General features: G+C 37.2%; 1 protein-coding gene across 10 annotated transcripts in view; it reads left to right on the plus strand.

Moving 5' to 3' along the window:
• CCSER1 (coiled-coil serine rich protein 1) overlaps window positions 1–23,155 on the plus strand; it is a 621,761-nt gene that overhangs the window by 177,517 nt on the left and 421,089 nt on the right. For all 10 annotated transcript variants that reach the window (XM_064416942.1, XM_064416939.1, XM_064416938.1 and 7 more), the window contains one exon: window positions 850–970. In XM_064416942.1, the coding sequence (XP_064273012.1) occupies window positions 850–970 (121 nt within the window). The remainder of the gene's footprint in view (window positions 1–849; window positions 971–23,155) is intronic.

A 23,155-nucleotide genomic window follows, 5' to 3' on the forward strand; every position in this document is an offset into this window, starting at 1 on the left:
TTTTTTTTTCATGTCTTGACTGTAAAGGAAATCTATAGCTTCAAAATAAGTAGGAGTGGTCACTGCTAAAATCTGAATTACTATGACACTTAAAATTTACATTTTAAGAATGTTGATGTATTGCAATATAATTGTCTGTTCAGAGGTCAGAAACTTTTGGATATTCATTTAATAGTTTTAATTGAGCCAAATGCCCAGCTCAAGTGTGCGATCATTCTTCTAGCTCTAAATTGTAACAGTCTAGCTCTAAGTTGTAACATTCAGCACAGTAATACTGATACAATTTTTATTAAAAGCAAATATGAATCAGTATATCATATCTCACTTCTAGACTGTTTAGATTTGGCCTTTTTGGAGTAAAATGAGTCATAACAGTTGAAAGTGAAAAATAACTCACTAATTAGATTTTCTTAAATCTATTTTCTTACAAAGTCTAAAATTTTTGAAGGTGGGAGGTTTGTCTGGAAACCTCTCATCATTTTCACCCTTATTTTCAGTCTGTGATGAAAAAAAACTGAGAAGTGAATCATGCTCTGATGTAATTTATGAAATATAAGTCCTTTTAGGACTCACACACACCAATGAGCTAGAGCAGACTGACAGCAGATCTTGTGCCAGGTAAAACTCAGTGAGTGATCAGTCAGTGGCAAAAAATGTGCAAAATAAGCACATTAGGAAATGTGAAAAATAATGGCATTTTCATTGCATGTGCCCTCAGTGAAGCCTGATTAATTATTTTCATTTGTGTTTATCACAGTATGAATAGATTTTTTTCTTCTTTTTCCTTTTTTTTCCTTTCAAGTGCAAACTGAATTTACTGTTTAACACTGATACTTTTTATCTTTGCAGTGTGCCGGGAAGACTCATACCAGTCAATAGTGTCATGTGCTGCTGTAGTACTCACCCCCGTGGAGACGACAGTGGATTCAAGGAAAAAAGAACAGATGATAATGCCTGATGTATCCAAACAGTGAGTTATTCAAATAACATGATCTTTTAGAAGCGCAGTTTGAACACCAGTGCAGATTCCTTCTCATGGATATGTATATACGCCCTCCTTTCTCTTTTATCTGGGCTTTCATAGGTGTTTCCAAAAGTAGAAACTGGCCTGAGGCTAAGCTGCTGCTCCTGTTCATTAGCCTACATTTTTTTGCCAAGACGTTGGGTAATGACTTATATAGAGGGAATGGGCCTTTATATGCCGAGAAATTGACTTTTGAACAGGTTTGATAAGGTGATTTTTTTTTGTTTAAATAGTCTTTTCATTCTTGCAAGTAGTTGATTTTTATAAAGGTAATTTGTACATGTTCAGATCATCTGCAATATTTTAGTGTTTTCCAGTGACCATTTTACCTCTGTGGCACAAGAGGCATCTTCAGAAGTGTGGTAGAGTGTTTTTCCAGGGAAATTTTGTTTACTTAATTTCAAAGTATTTTTATATCTTGCATTAGATGAAAATCAGAGTGTGCAGTAATATTTGCCTTGCAATACCAGGCAGGATGGTTATTTCTTAATGACTGAGTCCTTGAAGAATAAAAGTAATTTTGTTTCTGTGAAAAGAAAGAAAACACAATTCTAAGGCTTTATCACAACACAAACTTGAGGTCTGTGCCTTTTTAAATGTGGAAGATATTAAAAATATGATAATGGATAACATAATTCCTGTTCATGTGTGTTTAGTTTTCTGCTTCTCTTGGTATGCACAAGTTAAGCTTTAAAATTGTCTGTGGAGTCCTGGCTTGCATGCCTGTTACTGTAAGAAAATTAAAACATCCCCCCAAATCCCCTAAATCCTTGAACCATCCAAAACACCACCGGTGGATTAGAGTAGATTAGATGGGTTGTGATCTTGCTACAGATCTATGGCTTAAATCTGTATCTGGCTGTGGTATCCTTTTCAATCTGGTGATAAACCCCTTTCATCTAGAGTACCTGTATTAAAATTTAACCACAGTGTGTTACCTACTGTCTGGGAATTACTGCAAGGGCCTTATGCTTGAAATGCTGTGGGCATCTGATTGTTGTAATACTTCTGTTGTGGGCCTCTCTGAATACCAAGAGATTCGAAAGGCAGTGGACTCTAAAATACTGTGCAGAAATCCAGAACAATCTTTCTGGTTAGCTCAAAACAGCATAGAACATTTTTTCTTGTCTTCATTAAAAGGGAAGCCGGCACTGTTGTTTGATTGGCTTTTTCATTTACTGTGATGAGATTCAGCATTTAATAATCTCTTATGAATTCAAAGTAAGAAACTCTGATGTCTGTTTAGCATGTGCTGAATGAAGCCACCTCCCACATTTTTGGCATGCTTGGGGTTTTTTTTTTTTGTTGTTGTTTTTTTTTTTTTTTTAACTGCCTGATTAGTGGTATCTTCTAAGAACACAGACATAACTTTTCCTAAACACTCAGTGGTCTCAGAATGCTCTAACCTCTGCTACTCTTCAAATACTAATGTTTAAAAATATGACCTGTGGCTCAGGAATTCTTTCAATGAGGAACAAGGTTGTGCTTAAACAGATTAAATGTATTTGAACTTCTCCATATGAAACTATATCAGTGTATAAGTGTCTTTAAGCCAACATTTATGACAAGTATATTTGAAATTAAACAGAACCATCTTGCTGGAAAAACTTTTAAACTGGAATCCGGTAAATTTTATAGAAACCTTCAAAGTAGTTGTAGGGTGGTGAAAGCATGCAGCTTCAGGAAAATTTCCAGCATTATGAATGAAATATCAGCATACTGATCTTGCATTTCACCATGTGATTTCTACATGCAGGTAGCTTTCTTCATATCCAGTTAAGAAAAGCACAACAGATCCTAATTCCTGTGTCCAAGTGTCCCAGTGTCATCTGTCTCCAATGCAAACGTGCCCTTGGCATTTCTTGAATTCCATTGACTGTAATGCAGGCTTTATGTATGAGCTGATCTGCATGTGTGGATTATAGTTATTGATAATTAATGTGGAAAACAACATTGATGCTTTGATTTTTATAGTTATCTTTTGATTTTTATTCTTATCGTTGTGTACCTATATGGTTTGGAATTACATGTCCAAACACAAAAATTTAACACAAAAATTGTGCATATCACAGAGAGCTGAGCAGTAGCCAGCCAGCAAGGTCCTGTAGGGAGAAGTTTCTGCCTTCAGGCCCTACAGGGACAGAGTAGTTTAGAATAACTAATGCTTTCTAAAGCTACATAAGAAAGTCTGTAATCCAAACCAGATAAAATGCATATTAATAATAATAAAATGTTAAACAGTTACAAATAGCTAAAAATAATTCTCTTGTATGGCACAGTAAAATTACATCCAAGACATTCAGGACACAATAAACTGTGAAGACTGGGCAGGGAAAAAAAAAGAAAAAGCTTTTAATGCTACTTGTATAATATTTGATTAATGATGTTATTTTGTTTTAGAAAGAAACTGTTTAGTGGCTTTAAATAATGTATTTGTCTAATGTTTTTTTTTTGTAAGCAGCAAATGGTGCCAGAAGTGGTAGCAGCAAATCTTAACGAGATTTTAAGTGTCCATGATAAGTTCTTATCAGGATTGCAGGAGTAAAGGGCCAATTTTTTCCCCTCCTGCTGCATTTTTTCTTGGAAGCTCAAACTATTTCATTGGGGAGTAATTTCATAGTGGTACCCAGGTAATTACTGACTCTTTGCTTGTGCACTGGGCAAAATCCCTACCTCAGTTATTCACCAGGAATGGATTTGGCAAGAGGAAGTACACGCGTTTGTGGCTTTTGTCTTTCCTCTCCACAACAGGCACTGAGGCAGAAAAATCAATGGTCATTGTGAGATTAGGGTGACAAACAGGAAATGTGAGCTCTTCCTTATTTTGTTTTCTCATCCCTCCACTTTGTCTAGGACGTTGCATTAGCTTTGCTGTATTTTGCAGAAATACAAGCCTTAAAAACCTCTTGCTGTCTTAATAGTTCAAGTTACTGAGGCCTCTTTATGTTGCCATGGTGATACATCAGTCAGTTGTTCTCAAAGGTGCCCAGATGCTAAAACAATTGGAACATTTTGAACAGTGAATTCTGCTTACAGAGTCCTAATTTTAGTCCTTCCTATCTGAATTCCAGTATAAATAAATCAGCTGCTGGCACAGAGCAATGGCATGAGGAATCCTTACTTCAATTTCAAGTTCTTACGAGGCAGCATGGGAGAGGATGCATGGCCCAGGGAACTGTATGTTGTGCTTTAAATGAACTTAGCTTCACGGGGCAAAGTCTTGGCTGAAAGGTCAGCCTACAAGAGGCAGTGTCTAAAGACACTTGAGTCTTGGAGCAGGCAGTGTTCTTCTGCTGTGTGATGTTCATAGTTAAACATGGAAAACCATTAATGTGCTACTAGAACATGAAAAAAGTATAGTGAAGTTCAGGTGCACCATTTTTAGATCATATTTCAAGTTAAGCTGATAGTTGTCTATTTAATTTGATGCGTTTCTTTGGATATGACTGCCCTGCAGATCAGAATAGTGATGGCAACATGCAACCCTCTGAGCTGGTGAGTTTAAAGGTGGTTTATGCACTTCAGCTGCTGTCATGTTTCTGATTTTGATTGTTACTTAAAGGTATTATTTGCTGTTAAAGTGTTCTTAGAGCTACAGATGTTATTATGTCATGAAACAGACACAGTAATTTGACAACTCTTTTTTCGTGTCAGAAATATTTTCTTGAGTTTTAGGAGAGATTTACAGATTAAGAGCCTAGAAAAATGATAGGAAGAGTTCAATGTTTTTAAACTGAAAGAAGGTAAATTCAGACTGAATCTAAGGAAGGAGGCTTTTACAGCGAGGATGGTGAAACACTGGAGCACGTTGCCCAGAGAAGTTGTGGATTCCCCATCCCTGGAAACATTCAAGGGGTGTTGGATGGGGCTCTGAGCAACCTGTTCTAGCTGAAGGTGTCTCTGCTTATTGCAGAAGGATTGGATAAGATGGCCTTTAAAAGTTCCTTCCAACTCAAACATAGTCAGTGATTTTATTTTATGATTCTGAATGTCACACATCATTTGACAGTTCTTCAGACTCTTAAGATCAAGTTGGATTTTTTCTGGTAAATGCCTGAATGAGCCTATGTAGTGAATCTTTTCACTATTCTGTCTGTGCCAAAGCTGTTTCACTTGTACCTTGCAACTGTACTTACCTGAGCATGGTTCTTAAGTGTGAGATTGAATACATGAGAAAGCTTCTTGAAATCACAGTGACTGCCTGGGTGCTTGCTGATGGAAACAGGCTGCTAAGGGGGAGAGTTAAGCTCTAATGCTATTCTGTACTGCACTGTTTAGTGCAGAGCTCCAGTACTTATACAGATTGGAATCTAGGAAGATTTTTTTGCATATAGAGACGGAATTTATTAGCTGCAGTAAGCAGATTCCAAAATCTAGGGGTTTTTTTTCTGTTCTCAGAGTTTCAAGTTGTAGGTATATAATTGGTGAATCAGAAGACTGGTGATCTTTTTTGACTCTTGAAGCATTGCCTAATTCCCTTCAAAAGAAGCTCAAACCAAGCTGATTGTGTATTATTCTTCACTTAATCAGTTGTGAATTTTCTTTTCATTTTTTTTCACTAGAATTTTTTTTTTCATTTGTGATAAATCCCAGGGAAGATTTTCTTTCCCCTCCAACCGACAGTGATCTTATATTACCTCTGTAATTTTGGATGCTTCTGTTATCCTGCTATTGAATCATGCCTCTGCCTGAATGAAGGTGTAAACAAGGGGTTGAGGTGATACCAGCATATGTGCTTCTCCACAGTTTGCCAAAGGGTCCTTTTCTGGATGCATTATGTAGGATGAGCCCGACCCCCTGCCACTCCATCCTGTGCTTACCTCATGGTCAAGTCCTTCTGTGGCCTTAAAATCACATTTGCCTGTCTGATACACCATTGAAGTCCTTACAGCCCCTCAGTGGGGATGTGAAGCGTGGTCTCTAAAGCAGCCAGGCTGTCAGGCAGTGGTGTCCACAGCACGATTCCTGTCTGCTCGGGCAGTCCTTTCAAAAAGGCATCTGTCAGTGCTGTGAAACAGGAATGCTTTTCACACTTGTCTGGAAAAGCAGATAAAAGATGGTTCTACTATTTCAGTTTCTGGGTGGTTGGGACAATGGGCTGTGGAAGCATGTGTCACTCTGTGGGTGAGAGAATGCAGAAGAGAATAGGGATGCCCAGTGTTGGTCTGGAATGACAATACTCTGAAAGTCATGGTTCCAGCTCAGCTGAAAAACCTGAGGCATCAGCTGGATTGCAGTATATTCTCCAGCACTACATTTTAGTGATAACAGGTGGGGGATGTAACATTTATATCTATTTCTTTAAAGCAGATACTTTGAAATGGGGTAAACATAAACAGTGTGTTTATGCTGTCAGTGGTCTACTTGTACATTCTTTTATCTGTTTTTCTAGTTAGTCTTTAAGCTCTATTTAGCGACTTGAAGGGGAACTGAAAATTTCTGTTTTCTGTGTTGTCTGTCACATGGCCTCCTAGTGCATCGTGTATTGCTTTTTGCACATAATAGGAAAATATATTATTTTGCTGTACTCATGTCTCCTTTGAAATGGGAAGCTTTTCAGAAAATAGTAAAAATACAGTATTTACACTTTGTTTATTGTCTGCTAACTAGTTGGAACCTGACATGTCCTCTTGTCTAGGCTGCTCAAATTGGTAACTTATTTCTTCTTGCTTTGAGGAAAAACAGAACAATAAACCAGACTTTTTTTCTATTTTTTTTCTGTGTCCAGGCACAGCAAAAATGCGAATGATTTCGTAAAATCAATTATAGGTAACACTTGTGCAAAGGAAATATAATTGCACTGTAAAGTGAATATGGAAGAAACCCTATATAGTCCTAGAATGGGAGTATCATCAGTTCTCATGCTCCTTCTCAAACACTGCAACCATCACTCTATAGGTGAGATTAACAGGAAAGCAATCTACATAGGTAATTTAAATATTTTAGACAATTGTTTGCAGCTAAGGGATTAAGCAGTTCTGTACAGCTTAATTTGATCATAAATTGCACATGTTGAATAAGCTGGTTTTTGAGAGCCACTAACTAATTGCAGTTACTATACTTAGTATTTTCAATATTTTGTAATTCACCTCATGTCTTTTCTCTCCTGTGTGGTGGTGAATAATGCAGGAGGGAGAGGAATGATGGCACCTGGCCTGTGGAGGAAGGATGCAAGATAGATTTTTATCTGTAGCCCTGCCAAGGACTTAGCAAGGGATCCTTTGCATTGTTTGGAAAGCTTCCCCTTTCCTATGAGAAGAGATTTGGTTTCTAATACACAATCAACTGTGAATACTTCGGTCATTTCCCTTAAACCATTACTGATGTGACTGAACTCAACTTGGGTGGAATGTTAAGCCAAGTACTTAATGAGGTCATTTTGAATCAAAATGTGGAGGATCAAGAAAACCACAGCATTTTCTAGTTGAGATAATTGTAACTGCAAAGTGAGATGAGTGCATTGTATCATTGTGTAGCTAGTCTTCATTAATAAAATAAAATAGAGGAAATAAAAATATGTAGAGATAATACAACTTTGCTGATGTTTCTGAGCACCAGATGATGAAAATTTGGGTAGAACTTTTCAAGTCAAAATACAGTTACTGTAATGTGCATTGACAGAGTGTGGCCAAAGCTGATTTGAAACACTGAATTGCACAAGGACAGCGCAGTTACAATTAATGGGAATACAAATTTCCCCTGCTTCAGCAGCAAGCACTGGACAACATAACTGCATCTGCAGCTAGAGTTTCTGAACTAGATCTGAAGTTACCATAAGAAAAACATTGTCACCAAATCACCGTGACATTCAGGAAACAGCTTTGCCTACAGCAAGATCATTTTGTTTCATTGAGATACATTAAGTTTTATAACATTATGATACCATAATGGCATACTAGTTTTGGCCATCACTCTAAAAAGAATGTCCTTTGGAGTAAGATTACCAATTTATTTATCAGGTCTGAGAAATGTTTTTAATTTATAAATGAAATAAAAATCGGTGCATTCCCTTGCATCCTTCTTTTCTCTCTTCTCTGTGAACCATCACATTCTCCACTGGGTATTTCTGAAATAGAGGAAGCTTTAATTACCTTACTTGCTTGTCCTTCATGTCCACAAATTTCCCGAAAAGAAATAGATTAAGTAATTTTGCATTATTTGGTTTTAGAGCTTATGTAAAAATATGCCTTTCTTGCATACCTATATGGGCAGGTGCTTAAGAAAGACTGGGTTCCGGAGTGCAAGTTTTATTCTATATGTACTGTAATATCTGGAAGTGCCTGCTTTATTTACATAACTGAGAATTACAAGTCAAATCACAAATACCAACTTAATTCCAAAGTGGCACTCTCACACTTGGCAACCAAGAACTCTTCTAAACTGATGGCCTTGAGTAATCATTGCTAAATATTTTTTGCAAGTACATTTTAATTAGAACAATGAACCATGAGACACAGTTTTGTATTTTAATTTTGGGCTGAGATTTTTCCCGTGTGATGAAATAGAATTTTTTTTATATATGTCAAAACCCGTTAATGTCTGGAACAATCCTAAAAGGAGGTGTAGTTGAAGTAAATAAAATCTTACCTGGGTCAATCAACCTTGAAGAGGATGGTTACTGTAGGTAATGCAGGCATTACCTACCTGTTGGAGACAGGCTTAGGCTATTGAAAATTAATTATTTTATCTGGACACCTCCACCTGAAGAGCTGCTGTTGTAAGTTGTAGTGTTAGTCACTTGCAGCGTTTGTTATTCTAATAAAATTACAGAGTTTTCTATTATCTTACATGGCAGCTGCCTAAGCCCTGAAGAGCACACCCATCATCTGCTGGGAGGACTGCAGAGCCACTCAGGACTGCAGTGGGGCATGCAGAAAATGACTCACTCACTGACTTTGGATTTAAAAGGAAAAACAGACTTCATTTTCATCCTGCCTAAATTCATGCCCAACAGAGCCATTCAGAACAAGCATTGCTATGCCCTCAGTTTCAGGCATTAAATGAGATCTACAGCTTTTATGTACCATGTACCTATTCAAAGGGATAAAGGCATTTGATTTTGGGGCAGCATGGAGTCTCCAAAATAACGACCTTACTGGATTTATGTTTCATTTCAGAAAAGCCATTTTTTTAGACAGCCTGAGTGTCAAGTTAGATCATATACCATTTTTAAATTTTGTGTAATTAACCAGTTCTTGTAACATCCTACATCAGTTGGGAAGGCAGTGTTAGTTCCTGTTGTTCACCTTGATGCCTGGTGTTGACTAAGGAGCATTTGCTCTGAAGCTTCAAAAAAGGAAGATGCTTTCCAGGTACAATACCAAAGATTTGGGAGCAAACCCACTTCACTCATATGGGGAGAGTGAGAGAAGTGCTAGCTGTGCCCATTTTATTCCTTTTTCTTGTACATCCAAAATCTTGAAAGTATACAGAAATTACTTTGCTGTAAAATTGGGGCAAATATAGTTGTTAAACTTCTTTAACTCAAGCTCTCACTAATTTAAGTGGAAGTGCTCAGTCTTAGGAATCACTCCAGGAACAAAATTATACTTTCTAGTCCGTAAAAGCACAGGCTGTTGCTAAAGTGTAACCAAAGTTCTGTTTGAGACCAGTGGTTGTATTTTATCCTCTTGCAAGGAAATTAAGGCAGATTTGGGTCTGTACCTTTGTGCAGGAGAAACATGGATCTGGGGTGGCATTATCTAAATGCTGAAGAGATGAGGGTGGGGTGGTGGGGGAGGAGGAACCAGGGGATCATTTGTTTTTTTAATTTAGAAGCCTGTGGTGTTTGTATTAAGGTACAGCATCAATTCTTACAAATTAGATTTCAAAACATAATTGCAGCATCAAATATAAAAATTAATCAACTATGTTATTACTTGTGAACAATTAAAGCATCATAAAATGAAAAATATGAAGGAAATATGCGTGTATGTGTAATGCTCGGATTGCAAAGTACTTTATTTGGTTAGACAAATGTATTGTAGATTAAAACTCGAAAAAACAGTTCAAGTGCATAGCAGAAATGTATTTGTTTCACTTTCACAGTAATTTAATAATTTCTCTGAAGCATAACAAAGAACAGCATTTCCTATTTCTTACTGTCATTGGAAGGTGGGGAAAGGAGGGATGTCACAGAAAAACTAGGTAGATTTGCATTTATAATTGCATGGTGTAACTACTGGACTATTGTGCTGTGCTGTTTCACAGCTTGTTTTAGAATTCTAGTGAAAGCATTATCAGGTAGTCTTTTGAATCTAATTGGTGAAAAATACTGGTATTGTTGTGGTGTTATTGCTGGCTTATTGAGGGGTTTTCTAAACCAGGTATTTTGCAGAACATTTCTGAAAACCATCATCCTGTGCAGTGGCTATGTGAGGGTTAGCTTTGTTAGAAAATACACTACTCTTGAGTCATATTATCATGACTCAAATAGGAATACCACTGCAGCAAATGTAAGTTCAATCAGGATACTTCTTCAAAATATACAGACTGCTTCATGATGCTTAAGGTTGAGAGATTACCTGCATCCTAGAGGGAAGAAATTATGTGAAAAAATATCCACACCTACCTGCATGCTATGTGCATAATCTAAATATTAGTATTTTTAAGAACAAGATTTGGTCTCTTTCTGAGTGAAAAAGAGATACTAGGGAAGGACACAAACAATTTTAAAAACAATCTCCTTATCCCCACCTCTAGCTCCAGTTTGTTTTGGTCTTTATTTATTTTTTCCTGGAGGTAACAAAGAAATAGAGGCGATACTCCTCTTTCTCTACTACGTACATTTTTCAATGTATCTGTGAATAGCCTTGGGAGCAGTAATTTTAATAACCTATCAAAATCTATGTTTGCAGTGAGCATTGAGTACATTATTTTTACTTGCATGGATTTACTGATAGCAGAGGTGGGAGACCATACCTAAAAAAGAAGTGGTGCAATTGCTCTTTCTTTATCTCCTCTTCACCCTCCTGTTTTTTTACCAGTCAATACAGTGGCTGCATTGGCCACCATATGGGATGTATAAAACACCTACTGCTTAAAAAAAACAATGAAAAGCAAGATGGAAAATGGGGAGGTGGGAAGCAGAGGAAATGAAAGGGAAAGGACTGTGCATCATGACACTAGGACACATGCAGCTTCGGTGCGGTCGGATTAAGATATAAACTTGCGATTGCATTGCAGTAGCATTAAGCCGTGAAGACAAAATATTGTACCAAATAAGAGTGAATTTAAAGGAGCCAAATGCTGCAAAAACTATTTGTACAGTTACAAAGCGACTACAAGTGCAAGTTCTTCCTTCTGGGTTCCAGGAGCAGGATTAAGCTTTGTTATATTGAGGACATCAGCTAGCCCAGCTGCTTTTTATCAGCAATACCTGCAGTAGCCACCATCTAAATGGATGTTTGTGAGGAAAGAATATCTTTTGGCTTTTTTTTCCTGTGCTGAAACTCAAAGTATTTTGTGTGCTTCCAGGTCCATTTACTAGTTATTTGTGGATGTGGTAGGATTTCACTCCAATTGTTTTGGTTTTGTATTTTAAACCTCTCTTAATCGTTACGTAGTATGTAGCTTTTGTTGCACATCAAAAAATATTTGCTGCTGCAACAATGATTAAATGCATAACAGCATGTATTGCAGATGTATCCACCTAATATTAGTAATAATCCAGATTTAGAGCTTTCTTCTCAGCAGACCACAGCATCAGCTTGTGTACAGCTTTTATAAATATCTTCAAGAAATAGAAGCGGGAAAAGGAAAAGAGGCCAATGCTTTCACCTAAGTGTGAGGTGGTGTTTTCAAAAGCAAGTAGATATACATCAAAATACGATAGGTTACACCCCTTTTTCCTCCCAGATCAGCTGTTTTATATGTTCAGTGCATCCCCCTAATCCCAGGAGAGTTCCTGTGATAAGCAATACAAATAGGAGACAGGAGGTTACCAGGAGTGAGCTACTGGGAAAAATCAAGGGAAACACAGGCAGGGGGAAGAGTGAGGTAGCTTTGAGGTAAACTTCTCCATGTTTTAATTAGTTATGCTTACCAACTGTACTCTTGATAAAACTCTTTATCTGTCTGTTTGTTCATTTGTTTATGCAGAAAGCCTATAGGGTATCCATCCAGGAATATGGTAATGTTCCTCTAATTTTTGTAGTCATCTACTGCTCCATCCCAACCCTTTACTCAGACTTTTCAATACTAATTTCCCAGGAGCATTCCATCCTCACTTCCAGTTATTATGTCCTTTTGTAAAATTGACATATTTATGTACAATTTTAATATGTGCCCAGATTGCTGCTTTAGAACACACAAAGTTTACAGGGTTCATCTCTTCTGGCAGCCACAGGTGCAAAGTGACAGAGACCTCAAGTCAGAGCCACAAAGCAACCTGGAACATACATTACGAGAACCAAGAAATAAAAGCATTGTTTTATTTTAGAATACGCTTCTTGATGTTTTGATTGCATCAATCTAAAAGGTCACATGCACACAGTTTAAAGGCAGAGCAGAAGAAACAGATTTCCTTTCTAACAGATGAACTAAAAGGTGAGGTGGTGTCAAGTTATTTTGTCCTACAAGAGCCCCCTATTAATAGGGCTGTGTTTTGGGCCCTTTTTTGGTCATCCCTTTTAAAACTTAATCTAATGTTTTGGACCTGTGTAAATGGAAGTGATGGATACTTTTGACTGGAAAAATTTAGATGTTCTATATAAATATTTTCAGAGATACAGTCTAGATAAATATTGCTGTATTGATTATTTGTTGTTAATTCTGACAAAGTATGCTTCAGCACTCTAAAATAGATAAATAAAATCCTCCTCATTTACTTGTCCAAGGAACAGTAAAGTCTTTGATAATTTATGGAGGAAATACAAAATAACATTTATGGGTCAGTGAGGAAGCACAGGTGTTCAGAAGTAAGATTACCTAGTACTTTCTAAAGCCTGTGCTGGTGTTGCTGGAACAAATACACATAAAACTAGTGTTTGATATCAGAAGGACTTGAAATGGAACAGTGCAAGTAAGGTGTGTAATAGTAATAAGTAATAAGGTCTCTACTTGCAGTTCTCTTTACTGTGCTGTAGATTCAAGTCAGAGAATAAATACAGTGCTAATACAAACCAGATTATTTAAGAAAATTTAAGCAGGCAAATAATTATTCTGTGATTTCTTCTCAGAAATTATTTCTGTTTTTTGAAGACATCACATAAAGCCAGGAATACATTCACAGGGTTCAGAATTCAGTCCAGATATGTAACAGAAATGAATCACAAAGCTGAGTCATAGTTCAAAAAGGGAGCCATTCAGGTAGGGAATTTTGATATGAGCTCTAGCAAGGCTTGTTTTTCCTCATATTTGAAGTTGAAGTTACTAAAATTCACCTGTTCAGAACAATATTTGATGTCTCTAGCTTTATGCTATATCTACATTCTTCTACCTGAATTATTTTATTATTGCAATACTACATACTTAAATGTAGTAAATGCCTTAAATTTCAAATTAATGAAAGCAAACCTGAATTTATAATGAATGCCTGATAGACTTCAGGGAATCCGTAATTTAGATGGCAAAAGAACACACTGATTCTAGCTACAAAAACAGATAATATTTGAAAAGGCAACAATTAAATACAAAGAATGATTTTGGTTACTATGGGAACAGTTAAAGAAAGGTTTTTCAGCATTGCAAGCCACTATGTGTATACAAGAGAAATGATGTTCTCCAGAGTCAAAGAAGCTATGAAAGCTTTTCAAGGAAAAGGCTAAATTAAAATAAATATTTAAAGCGAAAGCTTTAAAATATCTCTGTATAATATGTTGTTGATGTTATATTCCCTCTTCCTGCTTTCCCCCCATTTTTCTGCCACTAATTTTTGGAGTGAGAGGTTTTTTGAGTTGTGTAGCCAAAAGCGCTTAGCAAAGAGGATTAGTGAAAGAAAGGGCAATGTGGATGAGTTATTTTATTTCTGGGTCTGTCTATAAGAGATCTAATCATGTCTCATAATTTACTTAGGTGAAGCCATTTGTACTATAGATTAACACTTTGTCTCACATACTTTTCTATTTATTCTCATAACCGGGAAATAATGAAGCAACAAGTTAGAGTAGGAAGAAGTGGGGAAAATTATCAACTCTGTATTTTACTAAAGCTGAAATGCTTTCTAATGGAGTTGCAGAGTCATGTTATGTATTCTGAAGTTATTATTACTGCTAAGGCAGGGGTTAACCTTTCCTTGTTCTGCCTTTTTTTTTTTTAAAACTTTAATTATTATCATAGTTTCATCAGTTTTCTTATATTTGCTAAAATAAAAGAATGTCAGACAGGTACTTATTACAGCATCAACATTGCAGTAGACCAAATGTTAAAATATACAATATTTGTATACATATATATATATAAAATATAATTTAGGTCTTTTATATTTGATCTAAATCAGAGGGTTTGTTTATCTGTTGAGGAAACTTTAAAAGTTTAATCATCAGGAATGCTCAGTCCTGCATGGAAACTGTATGCAAGACTGGGTTCATCTGAAATGTGGTCCCTTGGAATAAAAAAATAGTAGCTCAAGTGAATGAGCATATTTATTTTCATGATATGGCAATGAATTTAACATGGAGAAGGTTCTTTGATTCCTTTTAAAAGAAATAAACTGTCTGAAAAGTGTGTTGTCAGCTATTATTTAAATATGTATTAAACAATACTGTGCTATTTCTGTGTATCTTTCAAACTTCAAATGTGGGAATGTGCTGACATTGAACTACAATCCAGCAGTTATGTAAATTATGCTAAATTTTTCATCTGATTTTCTGTGCTTCCTTGTGAGGTGGGTGCCTGCCTTGTGATCCTAAGTACCATACAGTTCTTTTATTTTTAATACTGAAGGAAGAGTATATATATTGAGAAAAAGATGTTTAGGGGCACTAAGAAGATATACTTAAAAGTCGCAACCCTTTTTGGATGCAATATTTATTATGAGGTTGATGCGCAGCATTTTTTGCAGCTGGATGTGAGAAAAACAAGACTGTATTGTTGCAGGAAATCCTTCTGTATCCTTATTGAGAGACCGGGGAGTAACTGACATCTGTGTGTACAGTCATATGTGAGGGGAAAGTCTCTAGATTTAGACCCATTTTTGCTTGTTTGGGACCCTTAGGTACTTGTATATGCAGGTCTTGGTTTTTTACAAGTCTTCAATAAAAAGGAAGGATGTGTTCTATATCTTGCAACCACATTTCATTTATAAAGTCAATCTTTCTGGATTCTGCATTTTGGGGAAAACATATTCCTTCATAACTGATTTTCACTTTCACCCACATTCATTTGTTCAGAATATTTAATAACTTGTAACTTCAAGTTGTTGTCAGGAACAAGTGAATACAGAACTGCTAGGGTGAGATAATGCTGGGTATCTCGGTGGCCTTCTCAACTTCCCAGATATTCATTGGCCTTGACATCCTCCTCCATGAAGAAGGAGGCCAATAGGTTGTGTTACAGATGGTTTTGTGCTGACTTCTGTCAGTCCCCTGTGGAATTCTCACTGAGCACCACTGCAGGTGGCATAGGCTCCAAATGTGTAGCTGCTGTGATTTTCATGTGTTTTTCCACTGCCATCCTGAGCCTTTTCAAAGCCATATTGAAAAGGTGATTAAATTGTTTTTAATGGGGACTGAGACAAATCTGTTGTGCTGTCTGCAGACCACTTGTTGCCAGGACTGAAATGATTAGAGCTCAGCGTTACCTGTTTGAAATCCTTGTCTGGGCTGTGTTTCCCATCATCTAGGTTGATGGACATTCTGCTAAGCAGGGAAAAGAGCAGTGAGAGCAGGCACAGCCTGTCTGTGGCCAGGAGGAGCAGGCGCGGACGGGCTCCTCCAGCCGGGCAATAACTTCAGCAGCACTGACACAAGACAGGGGCTGTTTCTCTTTGCTTGTTGATGGCTGCTCCAAAGATGACCTCAGAACATGTCAGGAAAAGTAATAAAGGATAGACAAGAAGAGGTAATGAGTATGTTTTTATAGATTGCTTCCCTCACCTGGGCTGGAGAAAGCTGACTCAAGGCTAGCCACTGCTGAGGCTTCATAAGCAGTGTTACAGGTACTCTGGTGATTTGGGGCAGTCAGTATTTCATAAAATGATAACTTTCTTTTTGATGAAGTAAGAGCAACCTTGCATCCCTTAATCTTACAGGTGGCATTGGCCTGATTGGCCACATTTACGTATTTTCTTAAATAACCTTTGCAAAATTAGCAAAGAACAAAATGGATCATTCAGAAAGCTTTTGTACCCTGTTTTTGCTAGCACTGACTATGGAGAAAGCATAATTTTGTGGAAAGTCTGGTAGAGTCATTCTTGGACCAGATAACTAATTCTTTAAAATCTTGTCTTAAAAATAGTTACTTACGATTTTCACACATGTTCTTGAGGGACCGAGTTACTTTTATATGCTGCAATTTGCCTAAAGTTAGGTGAAATAAGCAGTGTTCCTTAATTTCAAACTAAATTTCCCTAGGCTCTGAATATTTTCTAGAATACTTTCCAAATATAGCTTCCTTATTATATATAATGAAATAAAGTCAGTAGTAAATAGTAAAAATGTAAGAGCAGAGATTATAAATGAGTTTACTTAATAATACATCACACTACCCTGTGATCATCCTTAGAGCACTAGCTTTTGGAGGAGTAAGAATTTTAAATCTTTAGGGAAGATACACAGGCAATGCATCTTTAAGGTCTTTGATTGACCATATATGGGATTCATAAAGGTCAGTTTTGTTGCCTACTTCTTCATATCAGGGCAAAACCAGAATAATGATACAGACTTAGAGAAGCCCTGGTTATGCTGAAAGAATTTTATTTACTTCTTAGCTGCAATTTTGTTGGGGTGAATGGGGAGAAATACTTCACATGCAATGGGATGCCTGTTCCATCTGCATTGTCTTCATGTGTACCTTGCCAATAAATCAAGCTGTCCAAGGCACCTGTGCTGCTTATCCTCAGAGGTATCTTGTCTCATAACAAGGAAGCTGCACAGATATTTCTTGAATAAATATATGCAATTATGCCTGTAGGTGTCAGTGGTTCAATACAATGCCACAACAAGAAACCTAAAATAGATGAGCAACCTTCCTTGGATTTCAGAAACAACAGTTAACTTAATTTCTTCACTTGTTAGCTTTACTAAAACATGGAGCATTTTACCTTGAATGAAATGCTATCTGAAGTGATTGGAGTATGTCCAGTACTGGTATACTGTCAACTAACTACCTGGAAATAATGACAGATTAATTATTTTTATCAATTTCTTTTTTGGTTGAGAGAGTTAATCAGTGTAGGAAACGGTTTTGTCAAGTGTGGTTTAGATTTTTTTCTTTTTTTTAAATTGTGACTTTGTAGATTCTCTGGGAAAGAACTTGATGATTTCCCTGTTACACTGAGTAATGTATCATGTGAGCGTTCTTCATTGGTGGTGGTGAACAGAAGAGCAAATGTTAGTCTTGGTTCAATCATCATGTTTTTTTTACATGAAGAATTAGCATTTGATCATTTTGATAGAGCTGTTGTGCTTTGTGAGGCATCTAATCTTGAATCTGTACTTGCTTACATTAGGACATTGTTTTCTAACAATGCTGTGTATAATGTCGTCAGGACTGCTGCTGAAAACATACACTTGAGCCCTGTGTATCCTGTGAATGCTGATGAGCAGGAGGCAGGTTTGCTGTCTTGCTGTCTACTGCTCAGGTTTCTTGGGGCTATGAATCACATTGTATATTGATGACACAGGGATAAACTTGTTCATTCAAGCACACCTATGAAAAATTCATGTCTGTTCTAAAGACCTGTCACTTTGGATGTGTGTTGGTGGCTGTGTGAGCACATCACATCGTGTATTGGTCAAAGCCTGTGGTTTTGAAAATTTTTTTTCATCTGGCAAAGCAGAAACGAAGGAAAACTTTTGGTCAGCCAAAATTTATTAGGGAAGTTTGATTGAAGAAGGTCATGTCTGTCATGAGGTTGCTACTTCCTCCAGCTACTGATGATTTAAGGTATTTAAAAGTAGGAACTTTAAACCGTGAATTAAATAGTTGGATAAATATAAATGTGGCAGCTGCTTTACTGTCTTCAAAAGACAAATTACAATCTCCCTTTTCATATATTAATACACATACAGTGATAAAGCAATTGAACAGTTCATATTTGCTATGCAGAATTTAATTTCCTGACATTAAAAGTTTTATGTATTTAATGATAAAATGCCAGATACTGCATTATGCTGGATGTTTTTGCCCACTAATTTGTACTGGCCAGGAGTAGTGCTACTGCTCTGCAGAAAACTAGTACAGAACATACCCTTGCATGCATGTGTGCTTGTAAAATGAGGGCCTTCAGCATGTATGAATAATACCTTTAGAAATTAAGTAGCTACTGATTTTCAGTGTCTTTCTGGAAATAGTGGAGGTTGTTTTGTTGTGGTTTTTTTCTTTTTTTTTTTTTTTTCTTTTTTTTTTTTTGCTGAAACAGAGTGGCTATGTGTGAACATTGTGAAGTCAAGGAAGTTCATGAGAGCCAGTTGGGTTCATATGCATGATTTTATGCTCAAACCCCCCACTGACAAGAGAGAAGTATAGGAGAAGATTTGAAAATTCTTTTTTTATTGCTTCTGTCTGAAAGTCATAGGTTCTGATGTATTGAGTTTTGCAGAACTCCAGTAACTTACCATAAATGCACTTTTATCTGAAGTCTGAAAATGTCATAATGAAGTTAATATATGTTAAAAATTCAGCTACAGTACTATGAAGATCTGCATAGTTATTTAAATTTAGGCAAATGACTGGTCCATTGAAATTTAAGCCTGTGCATAAGTCTTTGTGGCAAGCTTGTGCTGTTTTATCCAGTGTTCTTTCATTCAGCAAAGTAGCTGGGATGATATGTGTCTGTGAAATGTAAATATGAGTACATTTGCATGGCAATATTTAAAGAACTTCAGGAAAATAAGTACTGAGACACAGAAATTAAAGATAAAAGGATTTTTATTTCCAACAGAACTAGTCAGAAATTTTCAGCTATGGGAAAATACAAAGGACAAAGCTGTAATTCAAACAGATGAAGGTTGTGTCCTTGTAAAGAGTGGACTCTTTTAGTTTTGAATAATTTAAACTATTTCTTTCTTTTGAGGTGAACATAGCAGAGCGATAAAATCTCTTGTACCATTTTGACCATTAAAAAGAAATTTGATGATATCTTACCTTTTCTGTCCCTCATTACATGTACATTTAAAATTCACTTTTGATATTAATCACACTTAGAATTCAATTTGCTACCCATAGTGATTTCACTAGGGAAGACTCAAATCTTTCAGGGTAATGGAGTTCTAACTAAGTATTAGTTATTAGGTACTTAGGATCTTACTTTTTCCAGATGGTGATGCTGAATCTAGATCTTACACACATCTGATGGATAAAGATTCCAGATCACATTCTGAAAAAGTAAAGAAGTTATTCTCCTAGTCCAGTTGAATCAGATGCTAGCTCTACACCTTGCACAGAAGCTTTCCTGGGCAAGTGTCACCTTCTGCACACTGCAAATGTTGTTCATGGTGATTGACTGCATGGAAACCTTCCAGCACTGAGGGAGGTTTAACCTGCAGTCTTAAAACTTCTTATCTGAGCATTTAGGGAGAGGTTGCTACACAGTTACACAGCTTGCTTGAACTGGAAATTGAAAACTGTCAGCAGTGTTCTGAGTCCATGCAGCATTGGCTTAAGCATAGTTATTCTCAGCTATGGATCATAAAAAGTAAAGGTTCATGCCTGCCTTACTCAGCATGTTCATTCATTCAAACCCACTTTGAAATTAGGTGGGGCTGGGATGTGCACCTGTCTGCTTGCTTCAGCATCACTTGGGAGCAGAAACTAGACAACTGAGGGAGAGGAGTAAATGTCTGGAGAAAATCTAGTATGCTGCAGGAGATATTAGCAGAAGGGGGACGCTTGTAACAGCCCGTCCCATTCAAAGTTAGTGGCCTTGTATAACAAAATAGAATATCCAGTAGAGTGTACTGCTCTTCACATATTTTCTTTATATTTGCTGTGTAAAACTAATCCTTCTGTGACAATCCTTAAAACAAATACCAACTCATTAGAAGCAACCATTAAAATAAATCTTAACTATGAGCAAATCACAATACTCATTAAAATAGGTCTCAGCTCATTAGGATTTTTAGAATACAGGTTGAAAACAGAAAATGAGATCATTTTTAAAAAGAAAAATCAGGCATCAAGACCTTTTATCTTTCTCTTACCTCCTCAGAATTTAGGGGACTGGGGGTGCACAAGGAGCTGGGAGAGGACACAGCCAGGACAGGTGACCCCAACTGACCAAGGGGGTATCCCAGAACATGTGGCATCTGCTCAGTCTATACAGCTGGGGGAAGAATGAGGGATGGTTGGATTGTGATGCTGTTTGTCTTCCCAAGCAACTGTTGCATGTGATGGAGCCCTGCTCTGGAAATGGCTGAACACCTGCCTGCCCATGGGAAGCACAGAATTAATTCCTTGCTTTGCTTGCATGTGCAGCTTTTGCTTTACTCATTGAAGTGTCTTTATGTGAACCCACGAGTTTTGTAGTTTTTGCTGTTCTGATTCTGTCGCTTGTCCCGCTGGCAGGGCAGTGAGCAGCTGTGTGGTGCTCACTTTCCAGCTGGGGTTAAACCACGGCAGTCCTGCAGGAACTGCTGATACCACAGTGTAGGTACACACAGTTTGTGGTAGCTGGGGTGGGGCTGGCCCAGCCTCATCCCAGTGGGTGCAGCTGTGAGCAGCAGGTGAGCAGCACTGACAGCAATGAGCCATGGAGTGCCCAGGGGCACTGACCCATCACCAAAGGGAGCAGAGGGCACACGGGGCAGGGCATGGACATGAGGGGGATAAAAGGCTGGGCTGAAGAACAAGAAGGGCTGATGCTTGCAGCCTTTTGGAGTGATGTGATGTTACTCTGTATGAGGAGACACCTGAAGCGTTCTGATGAGGTACGGGATTACTCTGTATGGGTGAATGTTTAAAGCCTTCTGAACTTCTATGGGGATACTCTGTGCATCTTGGCTGTCCTCAACTGCAACATATGCTGGGCAGCCACAGCTGTTCATGACAGTGTACCTTAGCTGGTTTTCCATGATGCTGTTTGAAAGAGAACTGAGAAGTGTGAAGTCATATCAAAATCTTGGTGTGTGGCTACAGGTCTGTACAGTGGAAAATTTAACCATTCCATGTACATTTTGCTAATATAGTGGAGATGTTTGTCTTCTCTATTCAAAAAAGATACTAATGCTGACAATTTAGAGGTCATCTCTTATGACAGAAAATTGTTCATTAAAAAAAATTCTGTTACATCAGAATCCTAAAGTGTCTTTTAGTCACTCTGGATCAAAATCTTTTCTGAAAGTGTTTTTATTCACTGCATGTTGTATTTCTTCACCTCTGTCTCCTATGGACTTGGACTTTGGTCATTGTTGTTCTTCAGATTAAAGGAAATTGATCAATGGGAGTTGAAATCAGTGCCTCAGCTGAATAGGAGTTACCCATGCATATCTGAGGTCTGAGTATGAACCATTTCTGTTTAATTAATTGTAGTGGTCTGAGTGCAAACCAGATCTAATCTCTGTTTGTTGCAATGCAAGAATGAGCAAATGTAGTTAAGGACAAGAATAGCAGCACTCTGTTGGATCTCGGGCTGGAAGCATTGTTAGAGGTCTAACACTGGCTCTTCATCTACACCTGAAATAGATTGTATAGAAGACTTTAATTAGTGCTGACTTGTAGTTTCTGGTACTAACGATTTTCTAAAATTAACAGAACACTGTTGTAGGAAAGAACCAGCCTGTTCAAAAAGTGTCAGCCAAAGACAGCATGCCTTTGTATTAGCTTAGTTTTTAGATAAGCATTTAAAGCTATGCCAAATGTTTCTAAGCTTTTAAAAGCTTGATATCTTCCTTTTAATATTTATCAGACTTTGTTGTGAGATTTTCTTGGAAACTCACTGGTTGTAAGCACACATATAAAAACATGATATGTGGACTCGTTCTAAGGGATGCAAGAGGGAATGTAATGTCATCTTTTTCTCTAAAAATTATAGTGGCACTTTTTAACCCAAATAATGCAGTCTTTTTCAGGTGGCTCAAGTCTGATTTATTTTGCTCCAGAATAAAATCCAGATTTTATTCTGAAATCTGACAGTTTGTATTTGGCATAGTCTGAGAACAGAACGTGATGGAGTGTTTATTCCTACTGAGCTTAGAGGATATGCAATCTGTACCCTTAATGTTAGGGACAATCCTTCTGCACTTCCTCCCAAGACTCTTCTATAGAATCCTATTAGGCAGATAATAAAAGATCAAATTTTATCAGTCAAAACTATTTTGGCATTATTAAATATTTAAAAAAAAGTTGCTGAAAACCCACAATCTGTAGTTTCAAAACTGATAAATCTTCATCTGTAATATATTTGACAAGAGACAGATAAAAGCAGAAAGCAGTCGCAGAAGAGATGGTTTGTTACTAGGGCAGAGACATCCCCCCTGCTCCCTTAGTTGTTCGGCCACTGGTTACTTTCATTTACTGAACTCCATGGTATATTTGATTTATACAAATAACTGCTGTGATTTATACAAATAACTTTTACACTGGAAAATCGGTGTAATAGAATCTTGGGATTTTGCAAGGGCAAGATATGGCTGCCTTTTCTCTCAGCCTCCTGTGGAACATATTTCATGCTAGTCTGCATTTTCACTTCTAAAATACCACTGGTTACAGGAGCCATAGCTGTTACATTGTCTTTGCTTGGTGAAGGGCAGACCTGTCACTGTTATTAATATTCCTTCTGTGTAGGTTCATTTGGGACAACCTGGTCAAAGCTCCCAGTGATGTCCAGTGTTCCTGGCAGTAATTGAACAAGTACAATTTCCTAAAATATCACTGCACAAGGGAGTAGAAATGTATAGTCTATTTATAGAATTGAAGTGTTGTCGGGAAAAAGAAAAATACATAAACATTGGTTGTATAGGTTGTTTATTTTTTTAATATACTCATCATGATTGCCAGCAAAAAATGAATGTGGGGTTTGGGGTTTGTTTGTTA

This window comes from Passer domesticus, chromosome 4, assembly GCF_036417665.1.
Source record: "Passer domesticus isolate bPasDom1 chromosome 4, bPasDom1.hap1, whole genome shotgun sequence".
In the NCBI taxonomy this organism is placed as follows: Eukaryota; Metazoa; Chordata; class Aves; order Passeriformes; family Passeridae; genus Passer; species Passer domesticus.